General features: G+C 46.3%; 2 protein-coding genes across 11 annotated transcripts; one reads left to right on the top strand and one right to left on the bottom strand.

Annotated features, from left to right (window-relative positions):
• Positions 1–88: 88 nt before the first annotated feature.
• On the top strand, positions 89–22,857 carry LOC120895982 (F-BAR domain only protein 2). Of its 10 annotated transcripts, none has more exons than XM_040299772.1 (17): positions 89–190; positions 3,825–4,617; positions 10,078–10,422; positions 10,506–10,721; positions 10,908–11,006; positions 11,126–11,222; positions 12,311–13,129; positions 15,096–15,365; positions 17,635–17,746; positions 17,834–18,006; positions 18,114–18,286; positions 19,115–19,371; positions 19,438–19,613; positions 19,700–19,883; positions 19,975–20,484; positions 20,572–20,801; positions 20,870–22,857. In XM_040299772.1, the coding sequence occupies exons 2-17, from the start codon at positions 4,588–4,590 to the stop codon at positions 21,019–21,021; spliced, it is 3,843 nt and encodes a 1,280-aa protein (XP_040155706.1). In that variant the 5' UTR covers positions 89–190; positions 3,825–4,587; the 3' UTR covers positions 21,022–22,857. The 10 variants fall into 10 exon arrangements, with proteins under 10 accessions (XP_040155706.1, XP_040155713.1, XP_040155689.1 ...); XM_040299779.1 differs by having other exon boundaries at positions 90–283; positions 17,638–17,746; XM_040299755.1 differs by having other exon boundaries at positions 90–283.
• On the bottom strand, positions 2,420–3,276 carry LOC120896039. The gene has a single exon (XM_040299855.1). The coding sequence runs from the start codon at positions 3,201–3,203 to the stop codon at positions 2,625–2,627; it is 579 nt and encodes a 192-aa protein (XP_040155789.1). The 5' UTR covers positions 3,204–3,276; the 3' UTR covers positions 2,420–2,624.
• Positions 22,858–23,315: the final 458 nt, after the last annotated feature.

The raw sequence follows: 23,315 nt of genomic DNA, 5'->3' as shown, positions 1-23,315 counted from the left end.
AAACTGTCAACAGAAGCGGGCGCGGTAGCGGCGACTGTTGTCAGGCTCCGCGGCTAACAGTTGCAAAACAAGAAGAGGAAGAGCCCATTTGACAGCAAATTCCTTCATTCCGTCGTCGTTGTCTGGTGTCGTTTGGTTTTTTCGTTTGTTTCTGTTCGCTGTTGTCGGTCGCAGGCAGGCAAGAAAATCGGTGAAATATTAACGATTCGCTCCGTCTGAAAGTGGTGCAGTGTTGGGCAGTTGATGCGCGATTCATCCAACACTTCCGTCGGCGCTGCGTGATGTAAGCAGTTTGTGTGGTAAAAAGACAACGGCGTAGAGCCGCCGTACGGAACCAGCAGCAGCACCACCTTCCAACACACCCTGCTGTGCGCACCTCCGCTCAGAGGGTGATTAGCATATTCGCTGGACGATCTGTGCTGGGTCGAACTGCGATGTTCCCGGATAGCGAGTGGTGTCTATGTGTGTTAGCAAGTGTGAACTGCGACTGCAGAAAACAAGCAGCCAACTAGGCGCGCGATACGCCCACATCTCCAGTGCGAAGCAATCCCGTGTTTGATAGCAGGAATCGGTGTCTGGGGGATTCGCTGGAAGCAGCAAGCGGTGATGATAGCAAATGGCGACCGAAAGTGCACAGCAGGCTGCCCTCGCGAATGACGATGTATTGAAAAGAGCGGCCACCGAAAGGGTGTTTTCTCTCTATGCTTCAAGGGTGTCGTTCAACCCCCTCTCCTTCCCCCCGACCGTTGGGCAAGAATGCAGCCTGCTTGAAGTGAAATTTGTGATTGTGTTCGGGAGGCTTTCGCAGTGTTTGTTACGGCATTCCCGTGTGTGTGTTTCGGTGCACGGAATTGGTTCACCCCCTACCGCGCTGCCCCACTGTTGTTTCACATTGATCGTGCAAAATGCCCATTTTCCAGCAGGCAAACATCGTGCAATCCCAGGTTCTGCGTCAGTTTGTCTGTGTGTGTGCGTGCGTGCGTGTGTGTGTATGTGCACGCCCGGTCTTTAGTTACACTGGGGAGGGGGATGATGATAGAATCAACAAAAAAGTTCAACGGTCGGTGCGCGACGCGTAACACGACGATGGCAAATATTCGCTCGAAGGTTTATTGATTCGAGCCGACCCCATTAACCGGGTTGTGTTTTTGTATTAGCCCCTGGAGAAAACGGAAGGGAGTGGGTGGTTGGTGGCTTACATGAAGGAGTGGATGTTGGGGGGAGAAGGGTGTGTGCTGCACAATAATCGCAATGGGGCGGAACTGGCTCGACTGCCTACCATGTCATGCCATCCGTCCGTCCGTCCGTCCGAAGAGCAAGTTGCAGGCAAAGTGCAAGGTTGTCCTCGGAGAGCACGACAATAGCGGGCAGATTGTGTAACCTGCGGATAGTTTGTGCGTCTGGCTGTGTGTGTGTATGTTAAAAAAATATGAATACTTAATTATTGGAAAATCAGCAGTCGCGTGCCACTGAGGGAGCGTGTATGTGTGCGTGTTTAAACATGATACCGCATTGGTGCAACAACAACAAAAAAAGGGAGGAAAAATTCTCCACCAAACTATGTTTTTTGCTTCTTTGGAAAAGTGCTTACGGCCTGAACTTGTGCATGTTCCCGGTATTGTGTTGTGTCTCTGTGAGCGTGTGCTTTTCATGTTTCATGTTCATATTTTATGCGAATTTCGCCATTTCATGTCCACATTTCTAGAAGAGTGAGACGATTGATTTCTTACTATGTCACGAAATATCGAAAGGTTGGAAGCAATAGGAAGCGTTTAAATTTAGTTTTACGAAGCCTGTCGATTTGACGTTAGTGGCTTTAACGTTGTTCAGCTATCAGGTTTATATCGGGAAAATAATTTTTCAATATTTTAATCAGGACTTGAACGATCGGGCATAGGCTACTAAGATATCAATAAGACATATTGAGGAGTTACAGGGGTTGCAACCGGATTAAGGAAGCTTCCATTGCACTGTTCATCGCAAATATTGCCTTGTTATCGCCATTCCGGAACAAATAGTTTGCCTAGTGCCTGGTTAATCACTATTAATCCTTCTTTCAATCGTAATTAGCCGAACACTCTTGGTTTCATTTCGATGAGCATGCAGTTCGGTCGCCTACTTTTCCGACCATTTCGTTGTTGGCAAAAGGAGTTTTTGCCTTGTCACTTCCCAGTTTGCGTTCTGCGAAGCGAAGCGAAAGAGGGACAATATTGAAGTTTTCAGCATATTAAATGGCAAGTCTACGGTAAATATAGCGCATTTGAAGCCGTAGAGGTTTAGTAGACCTGTTTTTTTTGGTGGAAGGAAGCAAGCTGGTCAGAAAGAGATAGAGGGTAGAAAAGGTTATTCCGGTGCCCATAATATTCATCCTTTCTCTATCATTCAACGAATGGAACGAGGGCACAACAAAACGAATAAATTAGGATATTTTTGTGCTATTGATTTTTTTATTAGTTTTCATGCGTTTTTAGGCACCATCGCCGGCGCTCGTGCTCTAACACATGCCACGCGCTGCTGATGATACCCTTACCCCTTCGGGCACAACACACACACACCGGAAACAAACACGCAAAGAAGAACAGTACGGCTACACTACACCAACCAACACGAACGGGCTTCTTTTTTTAAGGATGCAGCATTTTCAGATCGTGGCTGCACTTGGCCTGATGCAACAGTCCGACCAGATCGTGGAAGTGGTAGTCCAGATACTTGGCGATCGGCTCCTGGAAGCACAGCTCCTGCTTGTACGCGGCCGTGCACCGATCCGGGCAGGGCAGGGAGTTCTGCTGCAGGCAGACCAGATGGCGGTTGGAGAAGTTTTCGCAGCATTCGCCCAGCCCGAACTGTACGCAGTGCCGGTCCAGATCGGCACCCTTCTCGTCGCAGTAGACGCCCAGCTTGATGGCGACGCAGCGCAGGAAGCACTTCGTTTCCGGATCCTCCGGGAAGATGCCGGACAGGTAGGAGGGGAACCGCTGCAGCGGGATGCGCAGCGTGTTGAAGCAGTCTAGCACGACCTCCATCACCTCGAGGAAGGAGGCGGGCCGGAAGGCGGGGCTGGTGGTGTGCTTCACAAACTCCACCGGTACGACCGGCTCGTGGGCCAGTACCGCCGCCTGATGGTGGTTGTACGGGTGTTTGTACATGAAGGCGTTGGCGCAACCGGCCGCCACGATCAGTATGCAGACGAACGGTTTGATCATTTTGTACTCTGGCTCTCTCTCTCTGTATGTGTGTGTCCTGCGAATGTCCTGCTGAAGCGCTGATGGAATGGTTTAAGCTAACCTGCCGCACTGTACCGGTCGGTCTGTGGTCGGGGTAGTTTTATACTTTGAGGCTACCACCGGCATGTCTTGTGGGCAGTGCGATTATCAGTGCGCCACCAATTCTTCGCAACCCGTACAGAGGTGATACGGCACGGAGCGCACGGTTCGCTTGCGTAGCGGGCCGCACTACCGGGTCCCGGCAGGCTTTTTGTTTGGCTAAATTTAAGCCCACCTTTGGGGAGTCTCTTTTTGTGCATTTGTTTTATGTTTTTTTTTTTCTGACGTCCAGCGAACAGATCGTTGAAACACACGTTTCGTTGTGGTGATATGAGAAAGCTACCCATTTTTGCTATCTGGGTTTGTTCAGGAATGAAACAAATTCTTCTTTTTTTTTCGTTACATCAAATAGTTCTACTAGTTTCATAATGTTAAAATGGCCTCAAAAACAGGCTTTTATTTGTATAATTATAATTATAATTATAATTATAAAATTTAGCTCATAGTTAATTCGATCATCGTGCTAATTATTTATTAACAAATTAAATGCTTTATTCACAGACAAGAATAGTTGCTAAACGGAAGCAAAAGTTACACTCGCTACCAGATGGCAATGTGAAATTACCAGCACCTCAATCTGTCAGAACAATTACGTAGCGTTAAAAATGAGTGCCGGAAATTAGTCCAGAAACGTGGAGCATCTCCTCCAATCAAACAAAAGAACATACAAAAACGGAAAATTCTCCCTCGCGGGAAGGGAAAAGTGAACCGTTCCAGAACCATCCGTCGCGCTATTGCTTCCGCCCCTGCTCTCTCGCACCTCTCATCAGCCCATCCATCTCAGTGCTCTCGTGCGGTGTTCGAGCGTTTGGTGTCCTCTTGGCACATTGCCAAGGCGGCGGTGTGTTTGGTGGGGTAGCCTAGCATGGGCAGGTTGTAATGAGGCCACCACCACACTCTGGGCCCGGGGCATACGTCAATCGGAACCGGGCGGCACGGTGATGGAGCGAAGATGAACAACCACATCATCATGTCACGGTAGTAGTAGCTGCTAAACGGTGGCCGGTGTGTGTGTGGTACTGGTGAAAGTGTCTAGTCCTTGCTGGAGAACAAAAGAAGCAAAGTGTCGGTGTACGTGTGTGCGTGTTTGTGTTTGTGAAAGTAATTGAAACCCATAGCAACCCCCTCCCCCCGGGGCCAAAGCAGTGTGACGCGGCGGCGGTGCAAAGGAAGGATAATTGCAGAGTACGACAACGACGCGCGATATATCGGCACGTAATTACATTTCCGTGGGCAACGATTATCAATCCCAACCACTGACAAAATGACGGTCGATTTCAACGATTATTTTTGGGTAAGTGTGTCAATGTGCGATAAGGATTTGTTTTAGGATTTTCCGATGCTTTCTACCGGATTTTCTGTGGCTTGAAGTGTCTTGTTAGTAGTGCGACCGTGCATGGTTTATGCTCGTCCAACATTTCTAATCTTGTGTTTTTCCGTCTCTTTTATATTCATTAATGTTTTACATGGGCAAATGATCTAGGGCTGTTGCACTACAGTGCCACGGAATGTCGGCGGCAGTGCTAGAGCAGATTTATCACTCTCGCCTGAACCGCTGAAAAAATACTTCGATGCTGATAATGTGTCTGCGCTGCTGCTTTCCAGCACCAACACCTACCTCCGTCGACCAACCCAGTACCCCCAGTGCGGTCCATTTGCAAAACGCTTTATCTTTGAACCCGTCGAACTTGAACTCCCTTGACACCAGGGAGGGAAACAACTAGTTTCCAGTTCGTGTACAGAAGAAATTCTCACGCATTTCCCTCCTTGCCTTAGCCTTGCCGTTCGCTGTTGCATCGGGGTGGGTGGTACGTTTGAGGATCGGAATATGGATGTCAAGACAGAGCGAGCGCTTGTTATCATACTGTTTTTTTATGTTTTTTAGACGGAAAAATGTAAGTTGAGCCACATGATACGAAGGTTTCATGGGTTTTGTTGATAAGAGTGTGTAGCAGAACGAATGGTAGTTGAAAAGCAGCAGCAAGCTTGAAGATATTTGAACAGGACGTTTGAGAGCATTTACATCGTTCTACTCCGGCTACTCTACAGCAACTTATCAACTACTTTAGAACAAAGTCGTATGATCGTCCCTGTGAGTTTCTTACTGCGCGCTGAATGTTTGTTTCTACCTTAAGATGGGAAATCTGAGCGCTAAATTGTCCTGCTGCTGTAGTAAACGCGATTCAAAATGCGGCAGTTTGGCATAATCGGTGACGCAACATGACCATGGATGGTGGTGGTGGTGGTGGTGGTGGTGGTGGTGGTGGTACGGCCGACGCCCAATGCGCTGCTCACATTATACTACGTTCCGGGTGTTTGGCGCTGACTTGCGAGATCGTGTTACTCTCTGTTGTTTGTCGTCGTCTTCGTGTCGCTTATTGTTATTTCTCGTGCGCGCAGCATTGGGTGGGGGGCGGCCCCCCTTTCGAGATCCCCCATAAGACAACCATCTCTCACCTCCACCCGAAACCCCACTCTCTGGTCTCTCCAAACACCACTTCCATCCATCTTTAAAGAGCTAAAGAGCGTTGATGCTGAATGGAATTATCTTGCGCGCCGCCGTCCTTCTTCCATCCAAGTAGGCGCGCGGTGTTGTGTGATATTTGCTGCGCTGGAGGCAGCCTGCGTATGCGCCACCGAAGTCGTTCAGTCGTTCGAGCAGGAAAAGATAAAATTACTCAAGTGCGCCACGTGCCGCTGCCCCGTTGTTACCCGTTTTAAGCTCTGTTTTCGCGTATATTGGTTTCATGCAAGAGTGAAGGTCAATCCTCGAGGGTTGGGCGAGATAGTAGCATGTGCAAATGTTTTGTTCCTATTGTTCGCAATGGGTGGTGGTGGTGGGGGTAGGGTTGGAGAACAAATAGCTAGTAGAGGCGCTGCTGTGTTAGACATAATTTGAACTAATTCGATTGTTAAAGTTTATAATTAATTTTCCATAATTGAGCGCGGTATAACACGTGAGGATATTGCGCTTAAAGTAACTGCAAACCGTATTATGTCGGTTATCACGCTAACAACATTCCTTATCGTATTCGATTTGCTGCTGTTACACGTGTTTTACTATTTAGCTTGTTTAACAACATTTAATGTGATTTATTGAGAAGCTTGCACAAATGCTGTGTTGTATTTGAGATGTTACTGCTCATTTTTTGTAACCCATTTGACCTGCCAGCCTGTACTTTGCCGCTTTTCCCGGTTATGATTAAGTGTACCGAATGACCGTTAACCTCCATTGAAATATTACAACCACCTCTTCTCTACTCTGTAATGTGTCTGTGTGTGTTGGTCAAAGCTTCAGTATCAATTTCATTCTTTACACCCGTTTCTTTGTGCGGCGTTGCGGGTGTGGAGGGTGTGGGTCGGTGGGTGGGCCGGGGGATAAGGGCGTTATAAAATCAGCTGACGTGCGTCGTCGTCGTTGCCCCGGCGCCGTCGAACGTTCCTTTCCGCTTCTGTTCCGTTACGATGCGGTTCGTTGACTCGGACCGACCGACCGACCGACCAAGCACAAGACGCCGCCCGGTTGCTTTTTGCTGAGTGGCAAGAAAAATGCAATTGATCATGAAATAATACATTTTATTCTGTCACAATCTTTTACGCAACGACGGGATTTTCCTGCTGCGGTTGTGTGCCAGCTGGTGTGTGTGTGTGGACATTTTTGATGAGTCATTCATTTCCGCTGCGTGGGTTGCGATTGTTGTTCTTGTGGCGTTGTAAGGGCTTTTCTACTTCATGTACGATTTGATAAGACGACCCTAATAAAGAATTGCTGGCTGAAGTTAAAAATACATTTTATTCTATGAAGAGCAATATTAGTTTAAGTTCTTGTAGCAGGAAGGGTGCTTTAGAACGATGTTTGTGTATGCGCATTTGAAGGTCAAAACCCGTGCGATGTGATTTTAGTAATGATTGCGTTTGTTTTTTTACACGATGTAACGCCAATCTTTGTGTCCGAGGACAGGATGTAATGAATTAATGCAATCGTGCTGCTTCTTCATTCCCTTCCTGCACCGTTGAACGATACAAGTGCAACCCCCAAGACTGTATGGGAGGGCAGGGGGTTGTCCCGGATGAACCATTCTGACCCGGCATCCAGACGACGGGGATAATACGAGCCTGCCCCGATGAAGGGAAGGTGCTGTCACACCATAAATGCATCCATTTGTATTCATGTGACGCAAATGGGTTGTAAATGAGCGCTGCCTGTCTGCCTGCCTGCCGCCTGCCCGTCGGAGGTGTCTATCGCTGTCAGTGATGGTGGATCAAGATCGATGTAAAACAGACAACATTCTCCGTCGCGTAGCAACGTGTGCTTGAGTTGGTTTTGGAATATGTAAAAGGAATGCCGGACACGAGCACGCTTGAACATTGGGGTTGAATTTAGTCGAGAAATTTAGTCTTTTTGTACAGAATTGCTATTGACCATTGCACCATCGTTGGTAGTACACTCCGAAGATACGCAACAAACAGCTTAGAATATACTTAGGAACTAACTAATGCGCTCCTTCGCTGTATCTGGTGAAACGTCCAAACGAAATTAATTACAATTAAACTTATCTTTCCTCGGCTACCAATCTACTCGCAAACTAGTCATTAATTTCGATTTATTGTACTGTACGGTTACAATCATTACGTTACCCAACCATCCCCCACCCATCTTTCATTACGGTTCCGTGTTTTTTATTGCTTCCGACTGGGTAAAAATATCTTCCACGATGGTCAAAGATACAGCATACGCAGTAGCCGCCCTTGCTTTCCTGGTTGCCAGGCTAGCTCCGATGTTTCGCTGGAAAGGCACCAAAACCACGTGTTTGCGCGTAGGAGTCAGAAGAGTCTAATCATCATCTACGTCCTTGCGCTTCCTGCGTTAGCGCTGCTATCCATCCCTTGTCGGAAGATGTTTTGTGTGTGTGTGGGATATTCACTACACCATAGGAAGCCATGAAAAAGCGGACCAATATGAAGACACCATGACGACACTACTGTGTAATTGCGACGCGGCACAGGGTGTTCGATGTAAAGGCCGGGCTACATTGATCGTACTCCGTAGTGTAATTTCGATATTCACTAGCGCATCTGGCGGCGGCTGGTGGAAGCTTTTTTTGGTCTTCAAGGGAATGGTCGCACCGGATTTCAAAATTAAGTAGTTTTTTCATCGTTTTTTGATGCGAAAATGGCTGAAATACTTGCACAGCATATTCATCTATCAATTACAAAGCTTTTCCAGTCCAGTTAAGGTAAAAAACATGGAAAAATAACATATTTTCTGAAGCGGCTCCAAATTGTATGGAAAAATGCTTCGGTCAGCCATCGCCAGATGAGCTAGTGAAAATCAAAATTACACCAGAGAGTACGATCAATCTAAACAATCAATCTTAACTAAACATCTCGTCATCGAATGAAACCCAATTTGTGCCAGTAATTTTGTAGTGATAGTTGTAAAAATAGAAGTAGCAGTCGTGTCGTGTTGGTGCATGTATGTACGCCGGACAACTCGTGGGAAAAATGCATTCCATACCACCTCAACAGCGGGTAAAGCGCCTAGCGCAATGAAGCTTGTTTTCATCGATGGATGGTTTTCTCATAATAAATCACCACCGTCATGTGTTGTACTATTAGCACTCGTGCTAGAACCGGTTCCGGCTTCGCAATGACTCTCGTCCGCCCATAAGGCATCACACCTGGTTGTTTGAGGAGGGACCAGTGTGGTGGCCCCGTTGTGTGTTGCATGTGGGGAGGAGATCAGTTGCAATGTCAGTGACTTGTTGTACTCGCAGTACTTTACAATTCTCATGCTTCTTCGAGTGACATGTGAATTCAATCTGCCCATGTGACCCTTCCTAAAAAACAAAACAAAACAATGACCAAATACAAGTTTGGCAGTGTTTGGCGGGTGGTAGTAACATGCGGTCCCAAGGAAGGTGGTGGTGCGTGGTGTTCATGCTCATGGGAAGAAATGTTCCTCAATTGGTCGACTTCTGCCACCGATGATCAAAATAATTTGATTTAACTCAATTTAAGCCTACATATCGACCCCCCCCCCTGGTGTTTTTCTGTTCCACTTCATGGGTTATGACCTGTCTGTGGAGCATTGGAGTTTCGTGTTTTGGGTTGGTTGGGTTGGGAAGCGGTGAATCCCATCTACTAGCCGTTACGTAGATGGGTTGGCGAATTGCTCAAGACTGTTTTAAAATATCATGTTCATTAATTATAGCGCCAGGGGCTTATGGTTTGGAGAAAGATAGATTACTATTCTGGTGTTCTAGTAGTCTACTGCATGCCGTTGGTCTTTGCACGCTGGAAACAAACAAAAAACGATTTCTGGATAGCATACAGCGGCAACTTGAGTGTGTGCGTTGTTACTGTAGCATAATGTGGATGAAGCAGCATTTAAACATCGACAGAAAATATCATATTTTTTATACCAGAACTATGCTCGAGGTGCTGGAGGTCGGTTCTAATACAAACACACGTGGAAATTGTTTGTCATAAGCTGGCACACAGATGAGGTGTGTGGGACTGTTTCATGGATTTTGAATTCTTCAGGTCTCGCTCGTACACCGACTGCAATATTGAGGAATAAAGTACACAATTGTCTGCCTGTGGGATAAATGTGGGCATAAGAATGAAACAGTCATAAAAAATCAAAAAATCTAAATATCAATACTTGAAAGCTCCTTCTCGATGGATTTGTAAATTTGCCTGTACAACCAAATAACTAACCTATCTTTTCCCTTTTTCCCACTGTCTTCAGGGCGAGAAGAACAACGGCTACGAAGTGCTGTACCAAAACATGAAGTATGGCCTATCGGCGACGAAAGAGCTGGCGGAGTACTTCCGCGAGCGCTCGAACCTGGAGGAGTACAACTCGAAGCTACTGACAAAGCTGGCCAACAAGGCGGGCTCGAGCGGTGGCGGTACTTTTTCCCCTCTCTGGATCATCCTCAAGTCAACCACCGAGCGTCTGTCGGAGCTGCACGCCCAGAAGGTGCAGAAGCTGACGGAGCTGGTCAAGAATGTCACCAAGTACGCGGAAGACCTGCACAAGAAGCATAAATCGGTGAAGGAGGAAGAGTCGGGCACGCAGGATGCGGTGCAGGTGAGTAACAAACAAACACATACATACACATACACGGAAAGAGCATAACATGACGCTTTGTACTCCATTATCCTTCCCAACAGGCAATGAAGGAATCGACCGCGGCTGTCGCCAAGGCAAAGGACACCCACAATGCCCGGCTGCAGGAGGTGGAGAAGGCCCGGAAGGATAATTCGGCCAAGGAGATCGAAAAGTCGGAGGCAAAGCTACGCAAACACCAGGACGACTACAAGGCGCTGGTGGAGAAGCACAACATAATCAAGCAGGAGTTTGAGAAGAAAATGACAATAACGTGTAGGGTGAGTGTAAATGCGATCAAAGCCTCCAGTTTTGCCAGTGAGTCATTCAAACCCGGGGCGCGTACAACCGAAACCCTGGCATGGAGCGGCCTTGAGCACTGTGTGCAAATGCGGTGCTACGAACATTCTAATCACACACGACGGACTAAGCTGACTGTTTGATATGTTTTCTATCTGCTGTTGCAGCGTTTTCAAGAGATGGAAGAAGCACATCTGAAACAAATGAAAGAGTTCCTCTCGTCGTACATGGACATAGTGCAGAACAATTTCGATTTAGTTGGCCAGGTACGTTCGGGCAGAGGTGTGACGTGACGTGCGATGCGATGGCGTAGCCGTAAAATCCGATTATTCATCGATTCTCTCCTTCTTTCTCTCGCTCTCTCGCACTTTGCTTCCTGCGCCAGGTCCATTCTGATTTGAAGCGTCAATTTCTAGAGTTAACCGTGGACAAGCTATTGGAACAGTTCGTGCTGAACAAGTACACCGGTCTGGAGAAACCAGGTAAGTAATAGGACACGGGCATGTTCGAAACCAACCCTGCGTGGGGTGTAGTGTTTTGTTTCCACTCCTCTCCTGGCGTACACGGAAGCCACGAAAAAAGAGAGAGAGAAAAAAACTCCTAATATATACAGTGTATTAGATCCCCAGTCCACATAGCACAACACCAGTCGAGAAACATCAATTTGGAATTTGTAATCCCTTTATACACTCTTCCTTTTATAATTCAATGTTTTTATTCGTATTTTTTGCCTTGCCCGGACGAACACATTGTTGTGTGTTGCGTTTTCTTTGATCTAATGCATGATTTTTGTTGGTTTTTGCATGCGTTCTCATGAGTTTTTTTTTTCAATTATTTGAGAATTTGCTTACAAGTTTTATGTTGTATGCCCTTTGGTTCGTTTTTGTTTGATTTTTTTTGCTGTAATTGATTTTTTTTTGTAGATGTTTCACGTTGAATGGTACTTTTATAGCCAATAAGCTTTATTTTTGTGTTTTTCGTTGTTGTGTTTGAAAAAGCTTAAATGATTTGATTAATTTACTTACAAAAGCTATTATGACTCTCAGCAGGGATAGCTGCTAGTTTTTGTAAACATTCGTTTAGCAGTTATGATAGATCGATCAGCTCAACATTTGTTCCAGCTAAGGCGCGATACAGACCGCTACTCGCAGAGGAACAATTTAAAAGCCCAAAATAATTGAAAATGCATGTAGAGTAGATTTATTTTCTTTTTTTTGCCGTCTGCTATTTCGCCGTTAAATTCTTAATCATTTTAAAATTGTCTACATTAGTAGTGATTGTAAAACGTTACCCCCTTCGTCGTTGGAGTCATAGTTCCCCCCTGTACGTCTGTGCAATAGTGAGCGCTTCCTTGCCTCCGGTACATCCCTGCCACGTGTTGCGTGGTGCGTTGTCGTACAGTGTTGCCCGGTGTGTGCGTGTTTTGTAGTCGTGCGATTTTTCGTCTCTCTATTTCATTCTCCTTTCAATCTCTGTTCCCGTTTGCCGGGGGTGTACCGGGTGTGTGTTCGATCGGGCGGCCGGCTTAATGTGTGCTTATGATCCATTACAATATTCTCCTTTCCTTCAGAGCTAATTGAGCTTGATTTTGAAAGTGGCACCGCGAGCGGTTCCGGTGCGGGTGGCCATAACAGCGGCCACCAGCTGCTAGTGAACACCTCGGCCCCGCTGCCACCGGGTGGCAGCATCTCGCCCGCTCCATCCTCGCTGGCGGGCGGCGGGCTGCTCGAATCACCGACCCTGTCCGCGACCAGCTCCTCGCAACCGATCAACATCGGCACGGCGCCCGGCAAGAAGGAAAGCAGCCACCTGCGGTCCTGGTTTAGCTCCAGCTCGACGGCAGCCGTCCCAACGAACTCACCGGTCAATCTGTCCACCTCGCCCACGTCCACCTCGATGGGCGGAGGCGGCGGACGGTGGGGCGATGGCGGAACGGACCTACCGTCAGCCCAGCAGCAGTCCCATCCGGCCTCGTTGCGTGCCATGTCGCCGGTGCCATCGGTGCTGAACGAAAGTAGCGTGTCCGGATCCGCACAAAGTACGGGCAAACAGTCAAGTAAACCATTCTACGGCGATCTGTTTTCCTTCAAGCATCATAGTACCAATCCCTCCACTAATCACAATCAGCCATACCACCACCCGCCCAACCTAGCCACTAACGGTCACAATAACGGTGGCAGCGGCAAACAACAATCGCAACAATCGCCGCAAATGAAACAGCAGGAACAGCAACTGCAAGAATCTTTACAGCATCCACAGCAACAGCAAGACCAGCAGCAGCAGCCTGCGTCACCTCAGCAACTACCACCACCACAACAACAACAACAACAACAAAAATCTTCCCGCCGCACTACTTCCCTTCTCAATCTCTTCATGTCTAACTCCCAGGGTAATTTTATCTTCTTGATTTTCACATTCGCGATATGCGAACACAACTTTCTATCTTTCACAACACTGCCAAAAAACAACCTAAAACACACACACACACACTTACAAAACACTTACAGTTTTTTCCACTTTTGCTGTTCCTATCTCTTATTCCTCTTTTCTTTTTTTCCATAGTCTGTCTCTAGTTTCTGTTTCCTATCGGTTTTCTTATGGGTTTTATATATCCTTTGCCTTATATCTTTCCATCTATTACTTTTGGAAATAGTATAGCTTACAGTTTTGTTTTTTTCCGTTGCGTTGTCACCATTTCTATTTTACTCTCTTTACCTGTTCCTATGCGTAACGTAGATTTAGTTATTATTTGTCTTTTTTCATGTTTGCATATTTCGTACCGATTTGTGTTTGTTTTATTTTGACGCTATTAATATCTTTAATGCGCCATTTCTCACTAGACGGTACGTGGTTTCGTTTTTAATCTACTGCTTTCCGCTTTCTATTTCTATTCACACACACACACCCACCCACCTCCGTTCTTCTTACCCCTGGCACCAACACGCTTGCAATTAATTTGGATCGATGGCAAATGCCAGCAGTTCGGGTTTAATTTTCAAATGGGATTACCCGTCGGCTTGGATTGCCGTATCCTAAAATCGAACGAAGCTAAAAAGAAGATTTCGCTAGAAAAAAAAGGTCCAACTAATTGATCTAATTACCTCATCACTATTGCTAGGTTCATGATTTCATTTTCCCTGTTCATGATCGTACGCTCAATTTTAGTGCAGCTTTGCAATAATAATAGTTTAAAACAATAGCTAAGTTAGTGTTGTATCCTTTGCCCATTTTCTACATATTTTACGGCGAAAAGGTCAGCGAAGTATCTACGCTGCTGCGTGCGTACGTCTTGCAACAAGGTGTACGAACGTGCCATTAGTGCTAGTGCTTTTAGCTGGGTGGAAATGATGCGCGCCTGCCCAACACAGTAATTGCAAGTAGCTTGCGGCACCACCGTTCGTCCGCAGGCTGCTGGAGTGTCTACCGCTCCCATTATCGTCACTCCTGTGAAGGGGCGGGTCGTAAATGATGTCATTTGCACTATTTTCGGATCATCATTTGAGCGCAATGGTGGTGGTGGTGGTGGTAATTGGGTCCCTGTGGGAGTTACACTTTCATTACAGAATCATCCTGCCCTAGTGGAAAAGAAGGTATTCGGCAAAGTGAAGAATAGCGCTTTTTTTTCTTCAATTATGGTTACCATCGTTAGAGACATCAGTATTAGTTTCAGTGGTGGAACACGTCGGTTGTTCTCAGCCACAATATTGTGGTCAGTCTCTTTTCAAAGTTTGGGTCCTTTTTTTCTATTTTTTCCACATTAATTTCCCCACAAAGCATCACTTTTGTAGTTTGTTTTTACCCAAAAAAACCGGTTCTGCTGCACTCTCTTCTGTAGTTAAATTATGGTTTCATTCTTTGGTGGTCTGTTTTCGTTATAATTTTGATAATATTCTAGACTCACTTCACCCTGTCCTAGACTTTACCCTCTTCTACTTCTCACCAGCGGTAACATTGGCACGTACCGTATGCCCCACAACGTTTCAAGTACGTTTGGGCGATAACACGCGCATTAAAATAACACATGAAAATGGTTTTCAATATCGATATTCTTATGCCCATTTTTTTGTCTCTTCCCCTATTTTTCAATCTCTGCCCCGTGTATTTATTACACCTCTCGATGATTGTACAAAACAAAACAAACGAACAAACAAAAATCTTCCCACAACACCTCACACTTCACTACACGCCGCCATCCATATATCAACAACAATTCATTCCACAACGCATACAATATATAATTGCTTCGCTGGGCGGTCGGGGTATGGCTCCTCGTTATCCTTCCATTCTCGACAAAACGTGTGTGTGTGTGTGTGCGTGTAAATGGGAACGGCAACGTCAACGTGGTGGCAATACAGGAAGTCGCGATAGCCGAGAAAGCCGCGAGTCGACCACAAGCAGTGCGGGCGGACGCCGGAACAACAGCAACATCGCCGGAGGCACCAATGCGGCGGCATCGGAAGTCGGTCGAAATTCGGTCTCCTCCACCGGCGCGACTGTTTCTGCCCCGACCAGCCCGAACGATCCGGACACTGGAAGCAGCGGGGGCGGCACGGCGGCAGCCATCGATGAACGGTCACAGCAGCAGTCCTTTATCGGACGGAATCCGTTGCTGCGGGGCTCGAAATGTAAATCACATATCTACTCATCTCGATTACATTGCGTGGTGTTGTGTTTTCTTCCTCTCTTTCTCTCTGTCTCTCTCTCTCACTCACTCTCTTTTTAAATCCCTTTTTATTGGTGTTTTGTTTTTATTTCCATGATCTTTTTCTTACATCTAATTGGATTCCCCTGCTATTAGAACAATGGATGATGATCGTTCATTGATCGGTATTCGTTCGGCAAAGGATGTTTTACATTTACATTGGACTATCTTTTTTCCCACAAACGGTTTGGAGTGTTTAGCCTGTGTCTTCCGAGTGTGTTGCAAACGACTGTTTTCTTCTGTTTTGGTTACTTTATTGGATGTTTTTTTTCTATTCTTTTGTATTCTTTAGCTCTTCTACTTCGATCTGTGCTCACCAGCTAAAGTGAGAGTAGTTTTTTGAATGTTAGCACTAGTCTATTCGGGTCTGTCTACTGTACCTGAATCATATTAGTGCCATTTTAAATTAGGTTAATTATTTGCTTCTGTAAAAAACCATGTACCATTTGTATCTTCTTATATAGCGTGGGTCTTTGGCTTTTGGTTATTATTTTTTTAATTAGAATTATGTTTACGCTTTTCAGTTTGCTTCTTTTCTAGCATCTATTTTTATCTTAGTACCATCAGCTAACATCCCTTAATTAACTTCAATGATTATATTTATCACTAGCTTGTATCCTATTTTCTAGCTAACTACCTAATTTCTAACTGTGACCTTTTCTAACCTGAACCCTGAAGGTGTGCGGGAAGAAGTTGTTCTTGTTATCTCTCGACCACGGCTAGGGTTGACGTAGTGAAGCGAACACACGCATACACACAGGAGAAGCACACAGCACAGGACAAGTTCTAGGTAGAGAAGTGTTCAACACTTTACGCACTCACCCGGTATGGAACGCAACGAACTGAAAAAAAAACAAAAGTTTGACTCTCTTAGGTCACGTTCATGTCAGAAGAATTGTTGCTAATCGCCACTTACCGTCTAGTTTCATTCATAACCCAGCCGTTAAAGGAAAGCGCGTCCATCGCGCGTTACTGTTTAAAATCTGCATGTCGCATATAGCGTGCTTGTTATTATGGTACGCCAAAGAAAGGTTATAGATTAAGACTGAACACATAAATGTTACGCGCGAACGTGTGTGATAGGAAGTGGCTTGCGTTTGATGTGATTATAGCACGCGGACACAGTGAATGATATAAATGTGTGTGTTTGTGGTGTGTGTGGTTGTTAGGCAGCGTGCTGTTTGTGCATTTTCCATACTAAACCTTGAACTGAGTGGACTGCAGAGAGGACTTACAACAGAACGGACTGTCCCTGGCACAGGACGAAGCGCAAAGGTCCCCGTAAACAACCGGACAAAAGCTGTGCGACCTCCTCAAGATGCGTAGTGCTTGTGATGTGGCTTCTCATGATTTACACCTATTTTTTTCTATTATTAGTAGTAGTAGTAGTGTTGCGCGCTGCGTTATGCAACATATTTACAACTCTTTATTTGTGCTCCTTACAATAGCGCTCAGTTGTTCATTTAGTGCGTGCTTTTATTTAATGCTGATTGTTGGCTGTTTCATTGTTATTTTTTTAGTGGCAAGAATTGTTGTTTCTGTTGTTTTCCGTTGTTTTCAAGTTAAAACCAACTCGCGTTTTCATTTCATACCACATCTCCCTACGTGCCTGTTCTTCCTTTCCATTCCTCTTTCCTCGAATCCCATTTTGTTTTATCATTTCTATCGATTTTATCACATCAAACACCACACTCACATGCAAACAGCAGTCACATTTGTACTCTTAACTTAATGCGATCAAGCGATCGTGATCCATTTGTGTTTTTTTGTAATTCCCATGTTTTTGTTTTCCTTGTTTGGTGAACATAACCTTTTGACATCACGAAGAGAACCTGAACAAAATTCTCACCATTTGGTAGCAGCAGGATCACTTTGCCGATAGTATAACTTTCCTATAGTTACTAAATTTAAATCTTCATTCTGGCGTACGGTTCTCTTTCCACATTTCCTATTTTGTGTTAGATCTTACCTATTGACATTTTGTTCTTGCATTGAGTTTTTCCCACCCAGTTTTTAACCCCCGTTTCAAATTTAACAAATCACAACAAACAAGACATCTTATCCTCTGTTTTGTTGTAGGTAAAAGACGTGTTCCGTCTTGTTAGTTGTTTCGAACGAATAACATGTGTGTGTGTGTAACTATTATTTATCTTTTTTGTTCATCTTTTGCTTTTCGTCGCTCCCGCTCGAAGCAGTTTCCGGGTTTCTGCGCAGCCGGCGCGAGAAGGCCAAATCGAAGAAAGCCAAAAAGAAGAAAGATTCCACGGAAAACTCCAGTGCCAAAGATGAAAATATTTTGGACGGGTATGTGTGAGCGAAGTTGCCGTGGTCGTCTCGTCGATGCTGTCGAATGCCACTGTTTCAACACTTTATGCATTACTCTAATTGCAGCGATAGCAAAGGCGATACGGCGAATGCGGACAGCGCCACGAATCTGCAAACCACTTCCGCGATCAGTGCTTCGAACGTAGCCCCCACGGCAACGCCCGAAGTGGATGAGGACGGTTATAGCATACAGCCGCGCGAAACCACCTGGGACAGTGCGACGATCACGGAAAAGAGCAGTAAGCATGCCTCTGAGTGCCGCTCATTGAACGTTTTTAAGCTAAAAAGATAAAACTCTAACCCCGTTCGTTGGTGTATCGTTCCTTTCCCGGTCGATTATTTGCAGATAATTTCTACTCAAGCTCGGACAGTGACAGCGAGGATGAGCGTGAAGAGAAGAAAATCCACGTGGAAATTAAACCGCTTAACAATGGTGCCGCACCCATTTCGGCCAGTGTCGATGAGCTGCGGGCAACGGTGGAAAATCTTTCGCTATCACCAATCGGTATTCTAACATCGGTAAGTATCAAACTTTTTAGCGACTGTGTGTAGTAATGGACGGGCTTGGTGTGTGTGTGTGCGCGGTAGTGATCATCGTTCCATAACAGATTTGTGCTTTCATTAGTTTGTGGCAATTTTATAGAGCAGTAGGAAACTTTTGTTGAGTTGAAGTTGTTTTAAATGGATAGAACATTATTTTTCCGCTTCATTTTTGATAGTTAACCATATTCATATCGTATGCCTTGTTCGTTGAATTAGTATCACTAGAATCTTGATTTTACTAAATTTTTCATACCTCTTTCACTTCATCTTTAATTTCAAAACAATTCTAACAAAACTACTCGAATGCCTTTTTTTCCTTTCATCCATTTGTACACCTACCTACTACCATCTACGCACTTAATAACACTGTCTGTCCGCGCGTATCGTGCTGTCGAATTTTCGTGGGTCTATTTGACGATCATCATCCATGCCTTAATATCATCCAACCCAACTCATCATCACTAACCAAACTCATCTGTGTCTATGGAACAACTAAAACAACCCCGTCACTGATTCGGATGATTTGGAAACGCATTCATGGTGTTCATTGTCCCGTTCGTTAATTGTGGTTGTGTCGCGGGGGTTTGCTTACCGATGGCCGGTTCTCTATGTAACGCCTCATAACGTACTAAAAACCCCCCCCAACACCAGGCAAGGCGCGGTTCAAGCTTCGACCCGCAGCACCAAGACCGACTGCTGCGCATGAAACGGTCCAAGTCCGTGTCGCAGCAGATCGGCGACAATGGCAACGGTTGCAAACCGAGCCACGATCTGCTGTCACTAAACCACTCTATCTTCCAACAGCAACAGCAGCAGCAGCACCATCAGCAGCACCAGCTGCACCACCAGCTGCACCATCAGCAACAGCAGCAGACACAGCCCGCCTCCCAGGCACACGCGCTGCACCACCAGATGTCGGTCGGGAATGCGTCGCTCCTGAACAATAGCAACGCCGCCACGCACCTCACCAGTCCGAATGCCTCGAATGCGTCCACGCCGACGACGGTACATCCGTACGCGCCGCTACAAAGCCCTACCCTGTCGATGTCAACCAGCTCGAAGTGAGTAGTAGACTCGTTAGACTGTGGCATGGGAGACGCCTAAACTGGCCTTCTTTTACGTTACAGCAATCGGTATGCAGATCTGGGTGACATATTTTCGGAGGTGGGTGACATTAGCATCTCGGCACCGACTTCCGCGAACCTAACGAAGCTTACCCAGCGACAAATCCCCACACCGACGTCAGCGGGCGGCAGCAGTATCGCTATACCGCGACCACCATCGCGAAGATCGGAAGCGGCTGGTAAGGGCGCTGGTGAACCCTGTCCTTTCAGTGGTTTAAACCCCGGCTGTAATGCTGTAATTTTCTACTCTCCATTCAATCCTCAGTTGCACGTGATCGTGTCAGTCCGGCGTCACAGATTGCTCGTGCCGACAGTGTCGGCAGTTTGGAGTTCCGTAGTCCGAGCGTGGGTATCGGATCGTCTCGTGGTCCGTCCCCGCTAACGATCGGCATGTCCGATACGATTCCATTGGCTGTTGCATTCCACGAAATTATTCACGCCTATTTCAAGTAAGAAGGCTACTCCCCCATCTGTGTCTCTCCGCTGTGGAGTGGTAAATTCGAAAGTCTTATTAACCCATGTTTTCTCTCCCTCTGCCAGAGGAGCCGACGAGTCCCGGTGTCAGGTGAAAATGTCGGGCGACATGATGATTTCGTTCCCGGCCGGCATTGTGAACGTGCTGACGAACAATCCGAACCCGGCCAAGCTGGGCTTCCGCATCAAGAATCTCCAGAACCTCGACAACGTACTGCCGAACAAGCAGCTCATCACGATCGATCGGCTCCAGTCGACCAGCTTCAGCACGACGCTCGAGTTCAACATGCCAGTATTAACGGCGACCCTGCGGCGCCAGTCGGAGCAGAACCCGAACGCGCCGCACATCAACGTGGACATCCTGAAGTACCAGATCAAGGCCAAGCCGGGGGCGGCCTCCTGTCCGTTCCAGCTCGTGTCCTACTGGAAGTGCGAACAGCGGCACACGGACATTAAGATCGACTACAAGTATAACTGCCACGCGATGGCCCAGCCGTCCCCGCTGCTGAACGTTTCCATCTCGGTGCCGGTCGACGGCGGTGTGAAGAACGTCCAATCGAAACCTCATTCGGCTTGGTGAGTAATTGCTCTTGAGAAGCAGCTGCAGCTAGGACCCTCTGACCATGATTGCTTCGCTTGTGATTTTTTTGGGGTCGCGCGCAGGCAAGGCGAATCGAATCGGCTGGTGTGGAACTTTACGGACATATCGCAGCACTCGGAGAGTGGCGGTGTTGATACGCTCCGTGCCCGGCTCGAGGTAGGCACGGGACCATCGACGCCGGCCATCATTTCGACCCAGTTCAACTGCGAAGGGACCACGCTTTCCGGCATTGAGTTTGAGCTGGCCGGCTCGGGATATCGGCTATCGCTTGTAAAGCGACGATTCGTATCAGGTACCTACGCCACTGCTGTTGTCGATTTTTGACGGTCAAATATGTAAATAATCATCTTTGCTTTTTAGGAAAGTACATCTGCGAAGGCGATGGCATACGGACGGTGAAAACACCTACGCCACCGAACGTGTCCGGTGTCATGTCACCGATTCCGTTCGGCAGCAGCAGCAGCAACAGCAGCAAGTCGGCCAATCCCTCATCCGGTGGCACCACTGGATAGTATCGGTTTTTCTTCTGCTAGAAAAGCAAGTACCACCATATCCTTTCCCCCGAACGAGAGCGTGAACTGAAGGTAGAAGTTACCACTGTTACAGTGCTGCTGGGTGCAAAACCGGGACAACACCCCGTCCACATCATTTGTCGGCCATCGGGCAGCGAACGTCTAACCCCCCGAGCGAGCGGCGGTTGCTGTTGCACTAGGGCACGCACTATACGCAATACCGGGCGTCGGCTTGTTTGTTGGTAGCGAGTAGTAGGGTGAGTGGAGAGACTTTCCAACCAAAACTATAGACTAGTGCAAAACAAATTGTACTGCGTACTCGTACTAAGAGAGAAGGCAAGAGAATGGTGATATGTACCACCCCACACGCGCTCTATACGGAAGGAGGAAAAGCGAACGTTGATAGCGTAAGAGAGAGAGGCTAGGAGGAGATTTCAGAAATGTTGTTTTTAGTGGATGATGATGATGGGGGTTCTGCTGTGGCGGGGCAAACCGTGCGGAGCGAAAGAGCTGGATGTCGGATAAGCCTGTGTAAAATGGGTATGGTGCCTTCCTTCTTTAGTGCAAACCGTCTCGCCGGTCCGTCGGTGAGAGCGTGTGCCTCGGCTTTGCTTATCCTGCCAGTTCTGTACGTCTAATTTCTTTCCGCGCTCCTCCTTCCTTATTATTATCCCTTTCGTGTTTTGTTTGTTTGTAGCAACAACTGCTAGTATTTTCAAAAGGACTGACACCCCGTACGCCATTCCTGACGCTAGCTTGTTTTGTTTTTTTTTCTTCTTTTCTCTCGAAGATATCTACTTGTTATCCGTTTCTCAGCTGCGTGAGAATGCTTTAAGTAATGTAAATTTCATGTTATACCCTCGTAGAAGGCGCTCGCTTACCCACCAAACAACGCATCACATAGGGAAGCGAGTGTCCACCTGCGAGTTTATATGTGCTAGTGGTAAGCTGAGTGTGGTGTATGCCGGTGTTTTTTTACGTATGCTTTCCAACAACAACAGCAAACAAAAGGAAAAAGTAGTTGCGATGTTAAATGGAAATACTCTTAAGATAACATCTGCAGTAACAGAGAGTGTTACACACACTTTCACTATCAGTAGCCCAGAGCATATTTGATTCACTACAGATAAGTGGCACTGCATCAGAATGCTAAGCTTGAATGTTTATACTGTTGTTTTATGCTATATGTTAGCATATTTTTAAAACATGTAAACTCTAATCTATGTTCGATGTGTATCGGGTGTGGATGCTGTATATGCTCCCATCACTTAGACCTTAGTTAAAATGCCACACACTCCTCGTTTTCGGTACAAAACACTCACACATAAACACACACTGCTGTATTATTATTATCCAGTTTGTGCACTAAGGGCAAAGAAGTAGGTTAAACGAGATGTAGCGCGTAGCATGGCAAAAGGAGGGCAAGAATCTGAACTAAACAACGGACTGTTTCCTAGTATATTGAACTCTAACAAGAAAGTGATCCGAATGTGTCTGTCCACACACCGACCGATCCTTAGGCACCCGTTCCTCTTCGTAAATAATAATAAATAAAAAAAGACTCGGTAACAATTGTAGGCTAGGAAACGACAAAAACCAACAGGCATTACACAGACACACCCCCCTCCCCCCCTCCCCTCCTAAATGCAAAGAAAGCAAACAGTGAAATACACTTGAAATCAATTTTGAACACAAAATCACTCTTTCCAAAACATAGGGATGCAGCAAACAGGACGCAAACATTTAGCCCAGGTATCATTACTATTATTATTATTATATACTGCCTGCATCGTGCGAAGGAAAAATAAAAATTAGGCAATTATCAATCACAATACACACACCAGCGCGGGATATTAGCATTTCATTTCTCACAATCTTTAACTGTGGATTGTGCTGGAATGTTGCTTCCGTTTATCGAGTAAGTTCCTAGCTTCTTGTTCATCAACCTACTTACAGGAGAGTGCCCGCATGCCGGTTGTAAACTCAACAACATCCGAAAGCACTCTACGGTCTGATCAGTTGCTAGGATACTAATGGGCGAAAAAGGAAGATAAGGGAAACCAATCTGTAGCAGGCGGAACATGTCGAGCAATCACACAGGAAAGGTCCGGTTTGCATATCACAAGACAACGCAGCCTGTAAAGGCTTTTGAGTTCATCGACATGGACAGTGGAAGTGTTTTAGGCGCAAGAAGAAAACATAGCATGGGACCAGAGCATCTTGGACAAAAAAGCCAAGAATAACCAGTGGAACTAGATCGTGGAGTGGTCACACTGGAATTACTGCAGTGTAAG

This window comes from Anopheles arabiensis, chromosome 2 (assembly GCF_016920715.1).
Source record: "Anopheles arabiensis isolate DONGOLA chromosome 2, AaraD3, whole genome shotgun sequence".
Lineage (NCBI taxonomy): Eukaryota > Metazoa > Arthropoda > Insecta > Diptera > Culicidae > Anopheles > Anopheles arabiensis.
Note: the sequence above shows the minus strand (reverse complement) of the source record. Positions and strands in the feature narration are given on the sequence as shown.

Coding starts and splice junctions, on each gene's coding strand:
- LOC120895982 (XM_040299772.1), top strand. CDS start 4,588: ATGACGGTCGATTTCAACGATTATTTTTGG. Junction 10,722..10,907: donor AAATGACAATAACGTGTAGG/GTGAGTGTAAAT, acceptor CTGCTGTTGCAG/CGTTTTCAAGAGATGGAAGA. Junction 18,287..19,114: donor CAATCGGTATTCTAACATCG/GTAAGTATCAAA, acceptor ATCTTCCAACAG/CAACAGCAGCAGCAGCACCA.
- LOC120896039 (XM_040299855.1), bottom strand. CDS start 3,203: ATGATCAAACCGTTCGTCTGCATACTGATCGTGGCGGCCGGTTGCGCC.